The sequence below is a fragment of the Corythoichthys intestinalis genome, chromosome 8 (genome assembly GCF_030265065.1).
Source record: "Corythoichthys intestinalis isolate RoL2023-P3 chromosome 8, ASM3026506v1, whole genome shotgun sequence".
Taxonomy (NCBI): Eukaryota; Metazoa; Chordata; class Actinopteri; order Syngnathiformes; family Syngnathidae; genus Corythoichthys; species Corythoichthys intestinalis.
Window position 1 is genome coordinate 18,888,851 of NC_080402.1, and position 23,739 is coordinate 18,912,589.

The window sequence follows — 23,739 nt, forward strand, 5'->3', positions numbered from 1 at the left end:
AAGTCTTAATTTTAAGACTCTTGAAATGAAAATAAAATGCAGTACATAATACAGCTTTTACAAAAATAGTTGTAACATTAGTGGGGAAAAACATTTAATTAGAATTCCGTTAATATTGTATTGATGTCAATAAAAATTTAAAAGACCTAAATGTCATTTTAAAAATACTACCTCACAATAATGGATAAAAAAAAACAAGACAAACTTTTTTGGGTCCAGTGGGCACTTTAATTCCATTTGACATAAAAATAAATATAAACAAGGAAACAATATAAACAAGGAATAGAAGTTGGAATAACTCAACAGGAATGTGTAAAAATAATAATCTGACCATCTGTGCAGCCAAGTAGACGCCTATTTACATGCTACGATACACTTCTGTTAGTAGTTCTAAAATACTTATTTTTGAAAGTGTAAGGCGTCACAAAGAAGCAGATTGCACTTGGTGACATGTAGCACGTGGGTTAGTATTAAATTAGTGACACATAACATGGACATGACATTTATTAAAGCCATGCTTACGCTCAGGACTGTATTTCGCGCCACACTATTCAGTTATAAACTGAGTGCAGTCTGGTGAGAAATATTTTAAGACCGTATTTGCAATACTGGTACAAAGAGCAATGTGAAAAAAAATGTTTTTTTTTTCTTTGTATTGTGGCACTAACACTTATTCTTAGTCATTTTTAAAAACATCAGGCAAAATTGGAAGACTCGAGCATGTTTTTTTCCCCATTTCATTGGTAATTGTAACTGGTGTCTAATGTAACTGTGGTGAAATCTAAGTTGGTTTGAAGTGACTCCTAAAATGACACAAAAACAAAGTCCCAGTGGCACAAACAGCACACAACAGGTAAAGGTGGATAAAGGAAAATTTGCTTTTTAGTGTACATACTTGTGCGCGTTTGTATAGTTCGACTTCAGAATGTGTAGCACTGTGCGGGCTACTGCAGGTAGCGGTAGACTTTAAAGCAGTGGTTTCCCGAGTCGGCAACCACCACATGTCCGTCAGAAGTGAGTGCCAGACCTTGAGGGCCGTACAGTGGGTCGGCCGACGTGTTGATGTAGGACAGGAAGGAACCGCTGCCATCGAACACCTGGCAAAAATTAAAAAGAGAATTATTCAAACAAAAAACTCCAAAATTAATAGGATTTTCTAAAATAGTAGGGTCGGGGAAAATTACATTTTACAAGACTAGCATCCTTGTATTAAAAAGATTTAAGCATTTCTAAGAACAGGTGAAATTTTATTACAGATAGTCCCCGGTTTACGAACGAGTTCCGTTTCTGCGCTGGCAATGTAACCCGGGTTTCCGCATAAGTCAGAATGAACCCTTTAAATACAGTGGGGCAAATGAGTATTTACCGTAGTCAACCACTAATTGTGCAAGTTCTCCCACTTGAAAATACTAGAAGGGCCTGTGATAGTCAACATGGGTAAACCTCAACCATGAGAGACCGAATGTGGAAGAAAAACAGAAAATCACATTGTTTGATTTTTAAAGAATTTCTTTGCAAATCATGGTGTAAAATAGCATATTTGGTCAATACCAAAAGTTCATCTCAATACTTTATTATGTACCCTTTGTTGGCAATAACGGAGGCCAAACATTTTCTGTAACTCTTCACAAGCTTTTAACACACTGTTGCTGGTATTTTGGCCCATTCCTCCATGCAGATCTCCTCTAGAGCAGTGATGTTTTGGGGCTGTCGTTGGGCAACACGGACTTTCAACTCCCTCCACAGATTTTCTATGGGGTTGAGATCTGGAGAATGACTAGGCCACTCCAGGACCTTGAATGCTTCTTACGAAGCCACTCCTTTGTTGCCCTGGCTGTGTGTTTGGGATCATTGTCATGCTGAAAGACCCAGCCACGTCTCATCTTCAATGCCCTTGCTGATGGAAGGAGATTTTCACTCAAAATCTCGCTATACATGGCCCCATTCATTCTTTCCTTTACACTGATCAGTCGTCCTGGTCCCTTTGCAGAAAAACAGCCCCAAAGCATGATGTTTCCAGCCCCATGCTTCACAGTGGTATGGTGTTCTTCGGATGCAATTCAGTATTCTTTCTCCTCCAAACACGAGAACCTGTGTTTCTACCAAAAAGTTCTATTTTGGTTTCATCTGACCATAACACATCCTCCCAGTCCTCTTCTGGATCATGCAAATGCTCTCTAGCGAACCGCAGATGGGCCTGGACGTGTACTTTCTTCAGCAGGGGCACACGTCTGGCAGTGCGGGATTTGAGTCCCTGGCGGCGCATTGTGTTACTGATAGTAGCCTTTGTTACTGTGGTCCCAGCTCTCTGTAGGTCATTCACTATGTCCCCCTGTATGGTTCTGGGATTTTTGCTTACCGTTGTTATTATCAATTTGACGCCACGGGGTGAGATCTTGCATGGAGCCCCAGAACGAGGGAGATTATCAGTGGTCTTGTATCGCTTCCATTTTCTAATAATTGCTCCCACAGTTGATTTCTTTACACCAAGCGTTTTACCTATTGCAGATTCAGTCTTCCCAGCCTGGTGCAGGTCTACAATTTTGTCTCTGGTGTCCTTCGACAGCTCTTTGATCTTGGCCATAGTGGAGTTTGGAGTGTGACTGACTGACAGGTTGTCGACAGGTGTCTTTTATACCGATATTGAGTTAAAACAGGTGCCATTAATACAGGTAACGAGTGGAGCTTCGTTAGACCTCGTTAGAAGTTAGACCTCTTTGACAGCCAGAAATCTTGCTTGTTCGTTGGTGACCAAATACTTATTTTCCACTCTAATTTGGAAATAAATTCTTTAAAAACCAAACAATGTCATTTTCTGTTTTTTTCTCCCACTTTCTGTCTGTCATGGTTGAGGTTCACCCATGTTGACAATTACAGGCCTCTCTAATCTTTTCAAGTAGGAGAACTTGCACAATTGGTGGTTGACTAAATACTTATTTGCCCCACTGTATATACAGGCAATGGCACTTGATATGAGAATCACTCAATGAGCAGGTGAGAGGATGCATGGAAAGATGTTGATGTATTTGTATGTGTGTGAAAGAAGACTGGAATGTGTGGGTATATGTGTGGTTCTGAAAGGAAAGAAAATTAGTGCTGATGCAATAAACAATGCAAATTGACTGTAAATCAGTCAATAACACACATACATGACTCGCACAGTGTAATGAACACAAGGTGGGGGGGGGGGGGCGCGAGTGCGGGCGCACAACCTGGGAGCACGCTGCGTGCATGTGCGGTCATCTTGGCCATAAAAGTGGCGAAAACTAAGCACTATAGAGTCATATGGATGTACATCATCATCTTAAATGACTAAGACAAAAATTAAAAGGGTTGCCAAAAACACTGAATTTTGACTATTTTCTCAAAAGATGAAAGTGAAAAAGCAGCCAAGTCACAACATTGCTTTAATTTTTAAATGAATGCGTCATTCATTTTGGACCCGCACTCACCTGTATCCGGCTGTTGCCCCAGTCCGCAACGATAATGTTTCCGTTGACATCCACGGCCACCCCTGTAGGAGCGTTAAACTGACCGTTACCCTCGCCGTTGGAGCCAAACTTCAACAGGAACTCCCCTTCCGTGTTGAACACCTACCCAGAAATCCCTCAGAATCAAAATATCTCAAATCAACCCCGAGATAAAACGCAACTTACTTTGACCGAGTGGTTATGAAAATCTGTGATGATAATTTCGTTGTTGTTGTTGACAGCAGCGAAGTGGGGCCCTGTTTGTGGAAAAATAAAACTTAAATTAAGAGTTCTAAGATTAGGAGGTTCTAACATTAAGAGTGTTAAAAGCTTGTGAAGAGTTACAGAAAATGTTTGGCCTCCGTTATTGCCAACAAAGGGTACATAATAAATCTCAGTGGACAATCTTTAACTTAATGAAAATACGCTTTCATGAAGAAAGCAGAAAAGATGACTAATCATATTATAGCTCGATCTTGTCCCAAGAAATGAGTCACATGAAAATCATTTAAAAATAACAAAACAAGTAAATGGTATACAACAAAATAGCTGCAAGCCAACACACCAGTCAAATTCCTTTTGAGTTCAAACAGCCAAAAACAGGAATAAAATAAAACACAGGAATGACATGACAACACTGACTAAACTCATATTTCTTTAACATAAAAGCTTTAGCTCATCTTTTAAGACTGTCATGTTTTATTTTGAATTTTTGTTTTCGCAATCAAACTTTTCCATAAATGGTGTCCCTTATCAAAATTTAATTTTGTCATGATTGATGATGGATTTTTTTTTTTTTTTTTTAAAGGGAACCTCGGACTTAAAGACTAGTAGGCTTTTTTATAAGCCACAAATGTTCTCTTTTACGAAAACATGTTTTAAGAAACATAAAATATTGCAATTAATTTAAAAATCTATAGTGTTTAGTACATGTTTTGACCTACGGAGGGCGCCATGTTTTATGCGCGCAATGAACGCTCGGGGTGATGACTTAAGTTTGTCACCTTCACTCTACGAATACTACCGGGTTACTGCAATTCCTTCTATGTGGCGAGACGTTCAACACATGCGCTCACTGGTTAAAAGTGGCGAGTACTTATATGTTTTTACAGTCTTATTACCTTTTCATTGCCTCAAATTATTTGCATGTGTTTCCCTCTCATACTTTTAAGCATTGTGTTTTGGTAGCTTTAAAGCAAATTGTTGATCTGTTGACCACATTAGTCACTTAGCATATTCAAACCACCCTTATTTGATATTACTACCTTTAAGTATTTTCTTAAGGCATCTTTAGTATGTTCTCTCTGTACGCATCTAAAACAAAAGCTGAAAGCGCACGGTAGCACTTGGGGTGTCAAATTCGCCTCTTGTAGTCTCGCCGGTGTAGCACATTTTGGCAGAACATTTTTTTCCCCCTACTCTAGTCACGTCTCATCCCGTCTTTCCTGTTCATTTTGCTTTTGCTACTCATTTTGTGAAATATCGATAGTGCTGTCATGCTCATTAATGTTCCCTTCGGGTTCTAATTGATAGGGTTGAACAGATGACATGTTTATGTCGCTAGAGTCACTCTGGAAGTCCGGCACAGTGACCATGTGACGTCACTGTCCTGTGACATCAACAACAATAGTGACCTACTAGTTAAACTAATTTTACAAAATGAAAAACGAAAACATCAAGAGGTGTTCAATATCAAATTATTTTAACTCATAATAAATTTTATCTTAAAAACCAAAAGTCTTTCTATCCGTGGATCCCTTTAAGATCTGTTCCTTTTAAACTACAGGAAACATGTTTCTTTTTTAAAAAAAAAAAAAGGGATTACTTTTGTAACTTTTCATGTTATCGGGAAATATTCCATTTGTAAATTATAGGTTGCCAAATGGGTCAACAACAAATTTTAATTATGTTCTTTACTAAGATCATGTCCACATCTTAACAGTCTATTGATCATTTACTTTCACAATTGTTTACCATCACGTGTGCTCAACGTGCACTCATGTGCTAGCATATTGCATCGGGCTTCCATCATAAAGTCTGTTCTGTCATGTGCGACCATATTGCATCACACTCGTGCATCACAAAGGTTTCCATCATACGGACTGTGCGTTCAATAATTCACAAAGAACTACTGAGAACAGTATATAAGGCACAAACAAATAGCATTTAGTGTCAGGTCGTCAGCGTTTCAGCATACGCTAGCATGTCAACTGTCCATTACCGCTTGACCTGATTGTTTCCTTTGCCTGTCAACATCAATTAAGTCCTGTGTCTGCGATACGCAACTGGTTCCTCCGTCCCCTTCGTGACAGTTTACAATATTTTTTTCTACCTTAAGAGAAAACCCTATCCACTTCATCCTTTATTGGGCTTTTTTTTTTTTAACAGATTTCAAGTCAATCAAGGATTTTAAAAGAAATGAGCAATACTGTACATAGTAGAGGCGTGCGAAATTTCCGATTCTTAAGATTATTCGCGATTCGGCGTGGAAGATTCGAGAATGATTCACAAACATCCAAATTCCGATTAATTATACCAGGTAAAGCGGAACACAGTCAGCGCGGTCTTCGGGACACAATACACATAACTGAAGTAGTTCAAGCCTTTTATTGTTTTAATATTGATGATTTTGGCAAAAAAGTCAAGAAAAACCAAAAATCCCAATCTCAAAAAATTGGCATATCGTGAAAAGGTACTCTAAAGAACCTACTAACCTAATCATCTGAATCAACGAATTAACTCAAAACACCTGCGAACGATTCCCGAGGCTTTTAAAAACTGCCAGACTGGTTCATTACTCAAAACCGCAATCATGGGCAAGACTGCCAACCTGACTGCTGTCCAGAAGGCCATCACTGACACTCAAGCAAGAGGCTAAGACACAGAAAGAAATTTCTAAGCGAATAGTCTGTTCCCAAAGTGCTGTATCAAGGCAACTCAGTGGGAAGTCTGTGGGAAGAAAAAAGTGTGGCAGGAAACGCTACATAACCAGAAGAGGTGACCGCACCCTGAGAAAGACTGTGGAGAAGGGCTGATTCCAGACCTTGGGGGACCTGCAGAAACAGTGGACTGAGTCTGGAGTAAACACATCCAGAGCCACCGTGCACCGGCATGTGCTGGAAATGGGCTACAGGTGCCGCATTCCCCAGGTCAAGCCACTTTTAAACCTTAAACAGCGGCTGAAGCGCCTGACCTGGGCTACAGAGAAGCAGCACTGGACTGTTGCTCAGTGGTCCAAAGTACTTTTTTTCAGATGAAAGCAAATTTTCTCATGTCATTCGGAAATCATGGTGCCAGAGTTTGGAGGAAGACTGGGGAGAAGGAAATGCCAAAATGCCTGAAGTCCAGTGTCAAGTACCCACAGTCAGTAATGGTCTGGGGTGCCATGTCAGCTGCTGGTGTTGGTCTACTGTGTTTAATCAAGGGCAGGGTCAATGCTGCTAGCTATCAGGAGATCTTGGAGCACTTCATGCTTCCGTCTGCTGAAAAGCTTTATGGAGATGAACATTTTATCTTTCAGCACGACCTGGCACCTGCTCACAGTGCCAAAACCACTGGTAAATGGTTTACTGACCATGGCATAACTGTGCTCAATCAGCCTGCCATCTCTCATGACCTGAACCCCATAGAGAATCTGTGGGATATTGTGAAGAGGAAGTTGAGAGACACCAGACCCAACACTGCGGATGAGCTTAAGGCCGCTAACGAAGCATCCTGGGTCTCCGTAACACCTCAGCAGTGCCACAGGCTGATTGCCTCCATGCCACGCCGAATTGAGGCAGTCACTTCTGAAAAAGGATTCCCGACCAAATATTGAGTGCATAGCTGATATAATTAATCGAAGGTTGACTTTTGTATTGGTCGGATGAAATATGCAAATTTTTTAGGATAGGGATTTTTGTTTTTTCTCGACTTTTTTGCCAAAATCATCAATATTAATTATAAAAGGCTTGAACTACTTCAGTTGTGTGTAATGAATCTAAAATATACGAAAGTCTAATGTTAATTAGTACATTACAGAAAAGAATTAACTTTATCACAATACGCAAATTTTTTTAGAAGGACCTTTATAGAGAACTAGATGCGAAATGACAGACTTGCCAACGTTAGTAAACAGCCGCCATCTTAAAGCAGTAGACTTCTCTGGAAGGCTCTGTTGTAGCAACCTAATTACCTTTTTATCTAAAATACTCCTAAATCGGCAAAATCTTGACTTGAATCTATCTTTAAATGATGAAACAGTTTTAAAACCTTCAACATGTCGAAAGTAGACAGAAGGGAAATTATGGAATAACGGGAGCAATTTTAACAACTTTAACGGTTGATTCACAACATTGAATTAATTGGAATGTAGCTTAAAGCTGCCGATACAGAATGGGGACTGGAGTATTTTATTTACTGTTTTGAACTGTTAACTTGATACTGAAATATTAGTTCAGTTTAGCCCAGTACTTCTCAAATAGTGGGGCGCGCCCCCCCAGGGGGGCGCAGAGCGATGTCAGGGGTGGCGCATGTGACCTCGGGGAACATGCTTTTTTTTTTTTTCCCCGTACTGGAATAAAGTGTACTTGCACATCCACTCAGTGGGTGGCAGTGGCGCTCTCATTTACAGAGTGCGCGCAATATTTTTGAACCAAGCAAGAGAACACAGAAAAGAGATATGAAAAGCTGTGAGTGTGCGCCGTTTTCGAAAGTCGTTTTCCAGCCCGACTCACGCAGTGACCTTCTCCGGTGCTCACGTGTCCGTCTGAGAGGTGCCATTTTCGGCTTGGGATCGTCACGACGACCGCCCTCACCTACGGTTCTCCCTCGGCCGCCGAGAATGCGCTTTTTATCGCGCCTGTGGGCTTTGACTTTTAATACAGTGGGAGATGAGGAAAGACCACTTTTTACCGTGTCTAAAAATAATTATAGTGGACAGCCGGAAGCCAAATCAATTAAGACGCCACTTAAAGACATTAGACCCCAATCTCATTGATAAGCCGCATGTTTTTCAGCGAAAACGTGCCGAATATTGCCAACAATTGTCCCGCTTTGTCAGTGTTCTATCAGTAAACCAGTGAGCACTGTTAGCATGCTCAGTGCTAAATAACCCCACAACACTGCAAAAGAGGTGAGCAGCAAAGATAAAAACTGTCCTTCTGTCCAAAGACAATCTTTCTTTTATTCGGCTTTGTTTTTTGGTCAAATTTTTTGGCATATTGTCCTCATGAGTTAATGTTTCTAATCAATTTGAATTTGTTATTATTTACTGATTTCATTACATTTTATTTTTCTGTATCAAGTGGTCAAAAATGTACCATGAGTGTATTTTACAGTTTGGATGTGACTTTTTTTAAAATTCAGGCAAATTGATGCGCATTAAGTCTTTCCTGTTACAAACAAAACATTGATAATAATGTTATACTTTATTATAAGTTGATCTATGTTACTTTTTTTTTTTTAATAGAAAAAAAGGACAACGTTAGGCAGAGGCGTACTTATAATAGTAATTTTATAGACAAATGATACTAATTACAGTGACGGCAGAGAGTTTGGGGGGGAGCGGAAAATTTACGTCTTCCTTGGGGGGGCGTACCAGAAAATAATTGAGAAGCACTGGTTTAGCCCGACAGGATTTTTGAACAATTTTGGAACTAATGTACGAAACATTAAAAGCGGGGGGAGGGGCATCAATAATCGATTTATAATAGAATCGTAACCGTAAACAAATCGTTTGGTGCCCAAAAATTCCCACCTCTAGCATTAACTTTGCTATTACTGTACCTGCAAACTGCCTGTCGCCGTTACCACGGTTACCAAACTTGGTGACTATCTTGCCATTGAGCTGGAAAATGAAAACGCAGCAGGCCTTGTTGTCCACCACAATCACGTGACCGTTCCTGTCCACCGACACACCCTTAGGACCCATCAGCTTACCCGAGCCGATCTTGTTCTAGAAAAAGAAATCAAATCTGCATTGAAATGATGCCTTATCTAAAGAGTATTTTTTTAGTGCATTGAGACTCATTTTATCAAACTCCTCAATACACTTCAACATCACAACTAAGGCTAGGTTCACACCGCAGGGAGTGATGCCAAATTCAGATTTTTAAAATTCCGATATGTTTGTGTAGCCATTCATATTGCATAATCATAATCATACGAGACTCACAATGTGAAGAATTCGTCTGACGTGACACGTCGTCACATGTCGCAGTGTTTACGTAAGTAAATATGGTCCCTTCGAATATCTCAGTATTTACATTTTTGTGACATTTTTTTGCAAGTTTTACGCTTTCTGAGCCAACTTTATTTTTAACCACCGATAACTTCACTTGCTTTATCAAGAAGCAAAAGATATTTTTTGTGCCTTTGTCCACCATTGCTCATTCGCATGAGTCTAACAGTGGTGATGTACAAGGTGACCCGAAAAAACAACTTTTATAACCGATAAAGCCAAGAGTGATGGAAGAAAATATAATTGAAACCTTAAAATATGCCATTTAGGAAACAATGATGAGTTTTATTTTTTTAATGACGTCCTCGTGCATGCATGCATGTATGAATGCATTCTTGAAATCTGCTGTTGAGATTCTTCATCCGAGCTGGGATACGGTCAATTTCATCCTGAATTATACATGGTTACTACAATGGCATATGGTTTACTTGCTTAAGGTCACGGTCTCGCAGCGCTGCAACTTACTTATGTCTGCCAATACACAAAAATCCCTGCTTTTTTCAACAGTGGTCAACAGATTTCAAGAATGCATTCATGCAGGATGACACCATTTAAAGGATCTAATTTTTTAAAATGAAAATGCCATAATTGTTTAAATTATTCTAAATTCTTAATTACTATGAATCTGCGATTGGCTGACAACAGATTCAGGGTGTACCCACCAACTGCCCATACTTAGCTGGGATAGGCTCCAGCACACCCGCCACCCTCGTAAGGATAAGCTGCTTGGAAAAGGAATGAATTACTATGAGTAAAATATTTTCTTCCATCACTCTTTTGTTTTAATTGGATTGTTAAAAAGTTTCATTTTTGGGGGGGGGGGGGGGGGGGGGGTCACCAGGTATTTCACTTGTACACGCATAAATCACATGTGTACAAATAAGTTCATAGTGCACCCACATGTGAAAAAGCCCATGTCAGATTTGAAAATATTAGAATTTGGTTGTCCATACTGCAGGAAAATATCATACGTATAGGACATAGGCAAAAACAAAAAAAGGAATTTGCATGCAGTCTGAACCTAGCCAAAGATGGCGACAAACATTACTGTTGTCTCTAGATGAAGCTCCTCAATCCACCCCAACATACAGTATTCCTTGCCACCAAGATGGCGCCAAAGCACAATTATTTTATACAGTAAGCTCCTCAATTCACATCAACATAAGTTGTAAATTCACTTGATATAACAGAAGAATTCTAGGACAATGTTGCAAGACTCACCTTAAATTTGCCATCACTGGAAAAGATGCTGACCCACTTATTGTCGTAGTCGGCGATGATGATGTCACCGCTTGGGTGGACAGCAACACCTGTAGGTCGCTGCAGTTGACCGGGGGTCCTGCCCCGGACCCCGAAACGACTTCGGAACAGGCCTTCGTTGGAGAAAATCTGAGTGGGGGAATACACCATTAAGCATCAGATTTAAAAAAAAGTCGACATTAGGGATAATACAATGCATTTGTAATACTATGGTAACAATTTAAAATGCTATTGTGATAAAGGTATTGATTAGTGCTGCAACGATTAATCGATTAACCAAGTAATCAGATTAGAAAAAAGATTAGAATGAATTTTTGCTGCTTTGAGTATTTGTTTAATTAAAGTGGCATTGTAATGGTTTGTTTTGAAAGTGTTTGCATTTAGTTTTATTGATTTGGGTGAATACACTGCCCTCTAGTAGCAACAGTGAATATGACATAACTCATTTCATATGGCTGAATCCAGCTGCTCCCTGTTAAGACCAACATAAGTTTTTGTTTGTACTAATGTTTTTTTAATGCATTCGAAATTGAGTTTATAGGTACATTTAGCCATTTTCTTTGTGGTACTGTGTGTTTGAACTATGTGTATTTTTTTTTTTTTTTTTTTTTTTTTTACAATACCGTTTAAAGCTCAGCTCAGGTATTTTAATTTTTAATTTTCCTTATCCGATTACTTGATTATTACTAACTAGTTCATTGATTAATCGACTCCTGAAATAACCGATAGCTGCAGCCCTTGTTTTGATTATGAGATAAAAGTTGCAATTTTACAAAAATCAAAGAGCCATGTTTCGAAAGGAAAAATGTAAATGTTCAGTGATCACAAGCATTATTACTTTTGAGAAAAAGTTGTAGTGGTAGCGAAACAGCCTCACAGCATCACTGACCTACCCCCATACTTCACAGTGGGTATGAGGTGCTTTTCAGCATGCGCATCTTTCGTGGCAGGAAAGATGCGCTTCCCAGGCTTCAACTGGGACCGTGTGCTTTGGTCAGATGCTTTGGTCGCTTCCAAAGGCTCTGGGAACCTTGTTAGGGTGCATGGCATCATGAATGCTTTGAAATACCAGGACATTTTAAATCAAAATCTGTTGCCCTCTGCCCGAAAGCTGAAGATAAGTCGTCACTGGGTCTTTCAGCAAGACAATGACCCTAAACATATGGCCAAATCTACACAGAAATGGTTCACCAGACACAAAATCAAGCTCCTCCCATGGCCATCTCAGTCCCCAGACGTTGTTTTTTTGGCAAAAGGGGGTTGTACAAAGTATTAACACCAGTGGTGCTAATAATTGTGACACACATTATTTGATGTCAAATATTTTTTTCTTTACGTGGGATTTTTTCCCCACTGAATGAATGCACTTGTATTGAAGGTTGGACTTTTCTCTTTTTTTCCCCCATTAAGGTCCCATATTATTTGAGAAAAAAAATATTAGAAGCTAAAAAACATCTTTTTCAGGGGTGCCAATAATTATGGAGGGCACTGTATCTGCATAACCACAGTGGTGAAAAATTAGTGAAGCGTATGTACCTGCACACATTGGTTGTTACTGTCTGCAATGAGCACTTTGCCCACAGTGGTGGACACACCCTGCAGATTTGTGAACTCGCCTTTGTTTCGCCCTTTAGTGCCTAGAAAACAAATTGAATTAATGTCAAGATATTTAGTCAAGACTGAATTGTCTTTGACTTTAAACACTGAAATAAAGCAGGCCTACTATTTATTTTGTTTAAAAAAAATTTTTTCTTTAAAAACTACAAATAATTCTTGGGCTGGATCATTTTGTAAGCTCCCTTGTTGCCTCATCGGTCATGTGTTGGTATATTTTGCCCAATCAATAACTCAAATGCATCGAAAATTCAGTGACTGGAAAAGTTTACCTAAAATGTTACAAAAAGTGTGTTTTCGGTTTTAGCCTGAAAACTTTTTTTCACAAAGCTGAAACAATTGTAGCCATGGCCTAAGCAGAAATATTCATTAAAAAAAATGATTGAAGATTCCATATCGTCCTTGATTTTTACAAAAAAAAAAAAAAAAAAACATACCGACTCTGAATATGAGGTCGTCTTCGATAGGGTTCTCTTTCCTGCGTCCTGTACTGTACATGCTGGCGGGTCTCTTGATGGCCCTCTGCTTGATGTGCCCGCTGCTGCCGGGCGACTTGAGCCTCTTCTTAACGCCGTCGGAAGCTGTCGAATTGTCTGCCGATTTGCTGGCCTTGGTCCTGAAGGGGCTGCCTTTAATATGCTCCTCATACAAGCGTAGGGACAACGTAAAGGTGCCTTCTTTAGGGGCGGTGAACAGGTACTCGTAGGTGCCATTCTTGTTGTCCAAGATCTCGCCGTCGCCTTTGCTGCCATCAGCCGCCGAGATTTCAGCCGTAAGGACAGCGTTGCCCATCTTGCAAAGTCCGCCATCTTTGTCCTTCAGAAAAAAACAAGTTTGTATAAGACAATTGATACAAAAAGCAGGCAATAATTTTGCTAACCCCCAACAAATTCCACCATGTACCATGCTATTTATTGCCTTTCTTATCATAAGCAGTGTTGTCACAGATTACTTGAAAAAGTAATTTAATTACCGATTACGCCTTATAAAAGGAATTTTTCTCCCTTTGCTGCCTTAACTTAAGAATGTCAACAGAAAAATGTCATTTCACGTAGTTGACTTTCCCATAATTGAATTTAAAAAGGAAGATTTTTCACATAAGGCTTAATCTTTGAGTTCGCAGGGGTTTAATTAGTCGGCATCTCAGTGCCGATGTAAAGCAATGCAAATCGACTGCCCAATAATCAACATACAAATAAATTGTGCAATAAACAGTGCAAACAGTGAAATAAACACCAGGCATGAAAATGGGTCCGGGGTTAAAAAGGTGAGAAAGGTGTGGAGGAAATATGTTCCGGCGTTCTGCCAAAATGTCCGCCGTCGGCAAAACGTCCTACATGTGGCGAATTTGACCATTTTAATTTTTCACATAAGGCTTAATATTCGAGTTAACGGGGGTTTAATTAGTTGAAGGAGTTGATTTCAAACACCATTGACTCTTGCTAGCTTAGCCACTCCGGAGCCCTGAAACTAACAAATAACTGTCAAACTGCACAGAATTTGTTCAAATCATTTCCAACGACTAATTAAACCCCGGCTAACTCAAAGATTAAGCCTAATGTAAAAAATTCTGAACTTCCCCTTTAAAATAAAGACCATTGAATATGGCCCTTAAAATGTTGTCTATAAAAGTTTTAGAGCAATAAAACAAACAACACAAATGAATAAAATGAACAGGAATCCTTCAAAGTATTTCATAATGGGTCCAAATTATTTTTCGAACAGATCATGTGACTATAGAACCTTAGAGACAGCCGTTTGCATTGCTTAGCCAAAACTACAGCTGAGGAGGCAAGATGGATATTTAGAATTTCTTTGAACCTAAGCTTTCAAAACCCTCAACAACAACTGAGCTTGAACCGAGGATTGAGCACGAGCAGTATCAAAAAGTCCTGGCTGTCGTGTTACCTGTTGTGCTGTAATTCCAAGTGGTGCTTGAATTGGATGCTTATAGCGGTGGACAGTCTTTTTGAGCCAGCGCAAAGTTTGCAGCGCACGGAGATATTTTTGTTATCTTTACTGGACAAAAATGTGAAGTAATGGCTGTGTTTCCAGTGTGCAAATGCAGCCGTTTGTAGTATATCTCCTGCCTATTTCATTGCATCCTGGCGAGGTAGCAAGGCTATGTTGTTTTGGCCGCAAACTCCCAGCGCTCACGCATCATGGTAATACACGTGACCCTTTTTGTTCCATCCCCGATTAAAAAATGTGACATGTGATGTCACTCCCATGACTACAGTATTCTTCATTCTACACACATTATGGGGCAATAACAAAATAGTAACGCACAGGCATCAAGGAAAGTAATTTTACTCAGATTACTGATTTAGAAAAATGAACGCGTTAGATTGTTCTTTACTGAAAGAAAGTAATCAGATTAGTTACGCATTACGATACCGCGTTATTGACAACACTGCTTTTATATTACTGTTAAATACACAAGCTTGACGCTACCTTAACGGGAGCTATTTTTTCACCGGACGCTCCGGCAGTGTTCAACGCAAGCTGCAACGAACGGCAGTAACTTTGTCATACCACAAAATATGAAAACGAAAACCATTACTCACTAAATTCAATATGCTGGCAAATGCATTCATCTAAAAACAATTGGGAGTGATACTTTACCTCCTCCAGCGAATGTGAATTTGTGCTTAGTACAAGATCATCTGTCGCAATTAGCGATCTTTGACGCTCTCTCTTTTTTTTTTTTTTTTCCTCCCCGCATACAAACTTGTTTCTCTCTCAGCAGCTGTGATTAACCTCAATGAAGTTGCTGTCCTAGCTAAGCCTTGCCTATCATTCGTCTTTGTAAGTTTTTAGTAACTTTGTGTATTGAATTTGAAAGGAAAATGTGTGTTTTGTTTTTGACGAACTTTTTCATGAAGCTAAACTGTTGAAGCTACTCACATGTGGAAAAATACGAGTGTACAACGTTTTAAATGTATTCATTTGGTATATTTCAGTTACCACGATTTGAGAGATCAATAAATTGAAGAATTTACGCCTTGCGTTTGGAGTGCTTGTTTTTGGGTTTGCTGGAATAGCGTCACTGACACACGCAGCATCAAACAGGGGAAGGGGTAAGCGCTGCCGCGCCAAGCTAATTCTGGCTGCATTTTCGACACATGAAAAATAACGAATACGTACTACTGTATGACGGAAAATTTTAGTGGTTTTGTAACCGCAACGTTTTCATAGCATGGTAATCCGTGAAGGTAACTGGCACATGCCTACAAACGACCCCCCCCCCCCCCCTTAAATTTTTTTCTCCTCGGATCTACACGATTCACGTAGGTCATCCTTTTTGACTTCAAAACGGCGAATTTCGCCGAAAGGTGAGAGATTTTCATGCCTGAAACACAAAGGTGGGGGGCAGACGCGAATGCTCGCATACAACCCGGATGTACGCCGTACTCACGCGCCGTCAATTTGTCCACAAAACGTGGCGGCAACTAAGCACTTTACACTCAGTCGGACTTACAACACATCCCAAAGATGCTAAACGAACACGTCACCTCACGGCATAAATGTGCAACACGAATATGATGTAAACAATGCTTGCCGAATTGGAGCGATTTCCACCCGCCATTGCAACAGCAAAGCTACGAAACAGCAGCGCATGTAGCGGCTTCAACCTATCGCTGGAACCCTCCTGAATGAAGGAAAACTAATTTCATTCATGGACGCGCACAGGTCAACATTCCCTCGCACATCTCAACAGGTGGCTGCACTCGGCTCGAATTTGGACCCCATACTCGTCACGCCTTTCTCAGTCCCAAAACACTTAGCACATGTGACTTGAGACCAAAATGGGAATTAAAGGTGAGCTGTTACCATGGAAACAACCCGTAATGAGATGATGGAAACCTTTCTAACATTTTCTATTCGAAATGGTCTCCGTACATAACTACAATAGTCTTCATTCTACATGTCCTACATATATTATGAGGCAATAACAAAATAATAACGCACAGACACTAAGGAAATTAATGAAATTATTGGGTTTGAAAAATGAACGTGCTAGATTTGCTCGTCACTGAAAGAAAGTAATCAGATTACAGTCACGTGTTACTGACAACAATGATCATAAGTCAAACATATTTGACCATAGTAACTTTTTTGTTGCGTTCCTGTGTTTGGATCATGTTTTTAGAGCCTCTGTTCTTAAGAAAAATAGGCTTCTATTAATGGAGTCACATCTTCAGTTTATTAAATCGATACCGTTAGCGTGCCCTAGGTGCCAATTGATGATGCCTTGATAACCTGTCTGCTCGAGGCATCATTCCATTCATAAATTTGAATCATGCTGTTAATGTGAAGTCTACATTTTGAAGCCCAATTCATCTGCAACAATTAGAAATCTAACAACATTAGAGTTACAGTACATAAGGAACAAATCCTGTAATTCACTGAAACTTCACTTATTATCAGTACTTGCTTGTCTGGACTTTGATGTAATAAATTAACGCGTACTTCAAGTTTACAATAAAATTTGTTTGAAATGATAACAAATTATAATCCTGAATTCTTGAATCATTCGAAGGCGTTACCATCATAGTGCGTAAAAAAAATAGAATTTGCATCTCAAGGGACCACTGTAATTGTGAATTATTGCGTCACACGCCGTCTTTTCTGCATTGACCTGAAGACAGTTGTGGCTCGTCTACTTATTGTTACCTTAGTAGTGACAGTGACGGAAGTTGGCACTCCCGCCACACAGTGCCTCAAGCCCTCGCCAGTGGCCACAGTCTCAGACGCCACGGCGTTAGTAGTCACCACGCTTCCCAGGTTGTGAATAGACTTCTTCACACTCTCAGTCTCTAGGCGGAAGTCCAACTGGTCATTCTCTCCAGGCCGTAAGGGGAGCTTTTGTGCCGCTAGCTCAGCCAGGCGCTCGCTCATCTGCTTCTTGACCAACAGCACCTCAGCCTCGCTGCCATGGTTTAGAGCCTGCTCGGCGAAGTCGCAGCTGCTGCGGATGCCGTCCTGGCCCTGTAGCAGACTGTCCAGCTGTGCCTGCAAAACCTGCAGACACAAGAGGCAAGGGTTAACATAGTGGTACAGTTTTTAAGACCACCCAGTAGGAAGGCTCAGGATCTCGCTCACTTTGTTCTCCTTGGTGAGCACACTTATTAACATGGCTACTCCTCAATCATTCGTGGACGGATCAGAATGAAATTTAACAGGTTTATTCTAGAGATACGTATACGTGTGGATCCTAAGAGTCTATTTTTAAATATTTTGTTCTGGGCCGAGTAACTACGTAATTAAATGCAGACTTATTGTTCCCTGTAGGTTTTGAGGTAGCCAATACAGGGCATGTGCGCACTCTGGGTGTTGTCATGTCTCTGGCCTGATAATAGCCTACATATTGGGAGGCGGATCGTTGTAGTTCATTTGAACTTGTTGTAAACATTTAATACAATTTGGAGTCTTCAACAAACATAATAGACCCTTTCACAAACATATCCCGGGAAATTCCCATGTAAGGTGACGCGGGATTTACGCGCGTCATTGATTTCACAAATGTAGAGATATCCCGGGAATGACGTGGGTTGGACACTTTTACAAAATTTTCCCGTCTTGCCCACTGGCGCTCTCTGTGCAGGAAGGGCTGCTGGAGTAATTTTATAACCCGGACATTACGTCATTTTTGGTCAGCATCAGCTGTCACAATGTTGGTCAAATCGTGTTTTGTTACAGAGAGGGAACGTTTGTGGGAGCGTTCACAAAGTCGCGACTGCAGCAAATTCAAGCTGACTGTATTTAATCCCAGGCGATCCAATAAAAGGGTGCCCAGCAAGCACGTGCAGGGGGGGGCTCAGGGTGCTTGAGCACCTGCCTCTTTGCCCAAAGTACCCCTTTTGACTGGGCTTTTTCCTTTTTTTTGTGTGTATGTGTGTGCTGGCCGACTGTGCAGGCACGCCACCGACTACTTTATTTGAACACCGAAAACACATTAAAAAAAATAAAATAAAATTTAAAAGCTGTCTGTGTGCCGCTAAGACGGCGCATAACCTCCCCAACACACCCCCAGCATGCCGTTCCTCTGTGACCTGGGTGTGTGGTGAGGAGTCTGAGGACATCTGGTGGTTGAGAACAAACAATGTTACCCTATTAAACCGTGTTTGAGCAAATATCTTAGTGAAAATTCTTGCACCAGGTTTATTGTGGGGATTAAAAAAATAATATGCAATTTTCTCTTATATAGTTATCTACTTTAATAATGAATTATTCCCCTGCCCCAAGACTATTTCGACCCATGTGTGTTCTCTTCACAACGTTATCTAGAAAGGTACACATCTTTAAGTTCTGTAATAATAAAATAATAGTTTTGAAAAAAAAACTGCTGATGCGGCTCAGTGAACATCTAATGTGGTTTGTTCTCAGATAAACAACAAGTTGAGTAAGGAAGTTTTGATATAGAGGTTGAAGGAAGAAAAGAGGCAAAGACTGACTGAGTCACAGCCAGAAAGTGTTGATGACAGTGTTGATTTCTATTCACTGTTCCCCCCTCCCAATTAAGTCTGTCACAGTCACAGCCAATTATACTGTAAAGCTGGTTAAACTGGAAGTTATGTTGTTCAAAGGTGTATTAAAAGTTTTGTTAAAGTGCCCCTTTTGATCTATGAGCACCTGCCCCTCCATCGGTCTCTGCACATCCCTGGTGCCGAGATATTAACTTGCTGGGCACCATTCGACACCTTGTACTCTCAAATTTCGTGCTTTTGCAAGCTTGTTTTGAAATCCCCTACGTTGTGCTGGTATTTCAGTGTATTTGTTTTGTTGTCATATCGGCTCTCTGCCTACCGCTCAGGTTAGTATTATTGACCCTCGTCGACCTACTGTCACAGACCCATTGTTTTATTCCCCCTTTTCCGCCCTCGTGTGTATTTTTGTTTCTATTTAATAAACCCTTGAACACATCCCTCCCGTTGTTTTTTGCTTTGAGGTATAACCTTGTTTCCGCAGTTGCGGACACTAACATCGGCAAAAAAATAAACCACACATTTCCAAAGATGGACAATGGACTCTCTTCCTCGGCTCTACTATCCAGTAGCAATTCAATTTCATTATGTGTTCAGTTTAAGCTATTTCCAGCTTGCTATGTTGATAACTGCGATGTTTGTTTACCGCTTTTCGTCTTACTGCGAAGAAATAGTAAGTGACGATCGGCCCGCCATGATATTTAGGTCATCAGCCATCATGGCGTGACCCTGGAATTTAACGCTTTCTTTCACATACGCCTCGTCCCGGGGAAGTCCCGGACATTATATTATGACGCGACCCATGAAATGTCCGCGCAATCTCCGTGTCAGTCAACCCAGGAAATTGGTTTCACATATGAGGGCTGCTCGTTTAAAATCCCGGGATTTTAACGGTGTTTAGGCGTATTTCAAAGGAGCTGATTTCTCTTTTGAAACATCAAAGACAATAGTCTCCACTTAAAATTGTTTTTAAAGGAAGTACATTTAGAACCTTGAATAAATGTAACATGCTTATGTATTTTGTACTTCTCAAAGACAATTTATAGACTTCAATTAACTACGTATGAATTACTGCGTAAACGTCAGACTATGTTAGTCTCCAATTAGTAACTCAATGAAGTCCCTAATTACCTCAATGGCTGCCATTGCTGTTGATGGACTTCACTACCTTTCAGTTTAAACAGATTTTGACGTCTATCACCATCAATGGCAATGACCGAGTTAAACATGTTTTCATAAACATCAAGGCCAATTTAAGAGTCTTCAATGAACCTAAAATGTAGGTTTTATAGTAAACATCAAACAATTGTCTCCAGTGAATTTAAATGTGCATGTTTTTCTAAACACTCAAGATCAACTGACTTATCTGAATAACATTTTTGTTAAAAGTAGGGCTGTCAAACGATTAAAAATTTTAATCGAGTTAATTACAGCTTAAAAATTAATTAATCGTAATTAATCGCAATTAATCGCAATTCAAACCATCTAGTAAATATGCCATATTTTTCTGTAAATTATATATATATTCTGTAAAATAAATTGTTGGAATGGAAAGATAAGACACAAGATGGATATATACATTCAACATACGGTACATAAGGACTGTAGTGGGCATTTCACTCTACTGTCATTTAAATCTGTCTATGCTGTCCTCACTCCGAAGCGTTTACTTTTTCCAAAGCTAGACAGCTAGAGAACGACGCCTTAATAATCAGACTTCCTTTTTCATCTGATTTATTAATAAAATGGCCTCAAACCATTGTCCTCTTTAGACCGTCGTAAAACTACAAAAAAAAGTACACAAGCATTGCATTAGCAACAACGTTAGCTTAGCACGCTATACAGGTTCACTAAACAAACAAAAAGCGTCTCATACAAAAAATATAACATTTCGCTTACTAACATAATATCTCTTTACAACAACCATACTTACGGACAAATCTTGTCCAAGGATCATATAAGCACAACATTACAATGTAGGCGTCAGCCCGAGACGTCATGCAGCCATATTGAACTGGCAAGAAGACAATAAACTATGTCGCAAAGCGACCACAAGAGTTCGCTGCACAAAAAGCCTTGCTGTAAAACTTACCAAAAGGCAGAATACTGTCTGAGCGGGACATGTGCGTTAATTGCGTCAAATATTTTAATGTGATTAATTTTAAAAATTTATTACCGCGCGTTAACGCGGTCATTTTGACAGCCCTAGTTAAAAGATAAATTTAGAGTCGTCACAGGACTTTTGTAAAAATCAAATTCAATTTAGCCTTCAATTAACCCAAAGTGCATTTAATGAAGAATCAAAAGAAACAGCAGGGGGTAGCATTGTTCCAAAGTAATGCATTAGTTACATCAGCAGACCGGCCGGGACAAAAACAATGAAATGTCTCCACTCTTTTAGAGGACAAACCTGCTTTATAGACATTTTAGAAAGCACTTCTATTCTGCAAACCACTATCAATGACCGCAAAGCGTACTATAAAACAATCACTGCACAGCATATTCTTCTGTTTTTAAAAGAACCTAAATAAAAAAAAACTCACGTGAATTAGCTTGTCACACTCGTCTTCTGGCTCACCGCCCGAGGCCATTATGAGTTCTTCTATCTTAGACTCCCTACGCCCATTAATGTTGCACCCTGACACCCCTAAGACTTGGTCCGCGGATGCAGTGTGACACACCCTGAGAGTGCACCCTGTACACTGGCTCCATCTATCTACAAGCAGCTGGAACGCAAGATCACTCCACCCACTCCAGCCCGGCCCGCCTCCTCCCTCTGGGCTCCATTGGAGGGAGGCTCAATAGTGACTCATCAGCATGAGAACTACCTCCAGGGGCAAAGCAAGCCAACCAGATTATTGGTTTTTGGATGAGGAAGGGGGGAGCAAGCCCAGCACCATTGCCCTGCAGGCCTCTTCATTCAATGAACAATCAGTAGTGGCTGTCCGATGGATTTGTGGTGTTTATGGCTCACTTCAAATTGTCTATGGTGCTTTCAAAAACAAACATTGGGTTCAGAGAAATCTCAATCTTGGATGTGTACAAAAATAAGGCAAATTACACAAACAATGAGTTCGGCTTTCAACTAGGGTTACCACCTTTCAGGAATAGAAACAAGGGACGCCCCCAAAGCCTTACGGGCGAAAAAAAGGGGTATCCCCAAAACTCCTAAAATGCATAGAAATGTATCTATTTTTAGATGAGAAAACGGTATTGTGCACTATGTGGGCATGGCAGTTTCCTTGCAGCAGATTGTTTTGGTTTTTTTGCAGGTTAGTGAAAACGAAGTTGTGAATATCGTAATTAACATTTGTGTTGTCGGCACTGAATCCGGTCACGTGATCCACTGACAAGCCAAATTTCTTAAGGGAATGTTCCAGGAGAGCTACAATTCCAGCAGCTGACTCGTCTGCATTCTCTATGAAGTCAAGCATTTTGTTGGTGAGCTCAGACTCTGGACTGAAGTACTGGACAGCAAGGGGAAAGCATCTTCATGCTCAATTTATTCGAGGCATCGGTCTGTATGGAGACTGGGATGGGTGACGTTAAGATCTTGAGCACATCACCCACTGCCTTTGGACCCAGGACTTGTTTCAACAGTGCCTCTTGCTTTGTTCTCCCCAAAGTCATTTCCTTCACCATTTTGGAATCACATAAAAATCTTCTGATTGAGCCTGTGTCAACAGTCAGCACTATTGTAGCTCTGGCTGCCTACGTTTTACTGTGTTGTATACCTGTGTCACCTCAGCTGCAGTAATTTAGAGGGTAGGAGTGGGATGATGTCAAATTCACTATTAATCAATCAAAAGATAGTATATATCCACAGTAGGACTACTGTATTCAGTGTTTATTTGCTGTTAATCTATTAGGAATAATTCCACATGAGGAGCATTAGTTAGCGTAACAAAATAAGATATTCTTTATGGGTACAGAAATTCATTCCATATTGATTGATAATAAATGCGTGTTTCAAAAAATTTTTAAAAATAATAAATCAACATTCCTGAAAATAATCAACCATAGTAGCAACTGAAATAGCCTAGCTATGCTCCTATCGATGCAAGATGTATGAATGATATAAATATAGCTTATATGTTATCCATATACAAGAGCATAATAACATACCAAATCAAGCTCAGGGGATATTTCAGGTAGAAAGAATTGTGACAAAGGCTCTTCTGGGATCTTATATTCGGTTTGTGGAGGTCCCCTGCAGCATGCTGTTTTACTCAGTGAGACACTGCAAAAACTTTCCTGCCTGCCTTGCAGTTCGCTTTATAATCATCATCAGTGACTATCGTGCCAGGGGTTCCCCTCTTCCCACTCCACTCTGTTTTTTGGAGACGTTTCCCCTTTTGAGGATGAGGTGGGGTGTCCTGAGCTTCTGCTGTTGAAGCAGACATTTTTGTTTTGAAAACGCACGGGGCGGTGCGCTGAACAGAGCGAGCGAGGTAACTAGGCAACGAACCCGGAAGTGGAGCGCAGTGCAGGGCAGACAGCATTGGGCAGGCAGATAACTATCTTGCTGTCTTTAATATCTCCTGCCCTTTTTGTTCATTATTGTTGGCTCAGTGGTCACTCATGAGCGCAGGAGGTGTGTGTTTGTGTGTGTGACAGGGCGCACCGCCACCCGCCACTCCCCGCCACCAGAGCCGCGGGTCGCGCGGGGTCGCCCCATGGGACAATT

General features: G+C 40.4%; 1 protein-coding gene across 1 annotated transcript in view; it reads right to left on the reverse strand.

Annotated features, from left to right (window-relative positions):
• Positions 1-205: 205 nt before the first annotated feature.
• LOC130920574 (tripartite motif-containing protein 2-like) overlaps positions 206-23,739 on the reverse strand; it is a 38,091-nt gene continuing 14,557 nt past the window's right edge. The window contains exons 7-14 of the mRNA XM_057843885.1: positions 17,242-17,589; positions 13,002-13,380; positions 12,487-12,587; positions 10,912-11,079; positions 9,237-9,405; positions 3,657-3,727; positions 3,453-3,593; positions 206-1,097 (exon numbers count right to left, since the gene is read on the reverse strand). Of these exons, the coding sequence (XP_057699868.1) occupies positions 945-1,097; positions 3,453-3,593; positions 3,657-3,727; positions 9,237-9,405; positions 10,912-11,079; positions 12,487-12,587; positions 13,002-13,380; positions 17,242-17,589 (1,530 nt within the window). The 3' untranslated portion in view covers positions 206-944. The remainder of the gene's footprint in view (positions 1,098-3,452; positions 3,594-3,656; positions 3,728-9,236; positions 9,406-10,911; positions 11,080-12,486; positions 12,588-13,001; positions 13,381-17,241; positions 17,590-23,739) is intronic.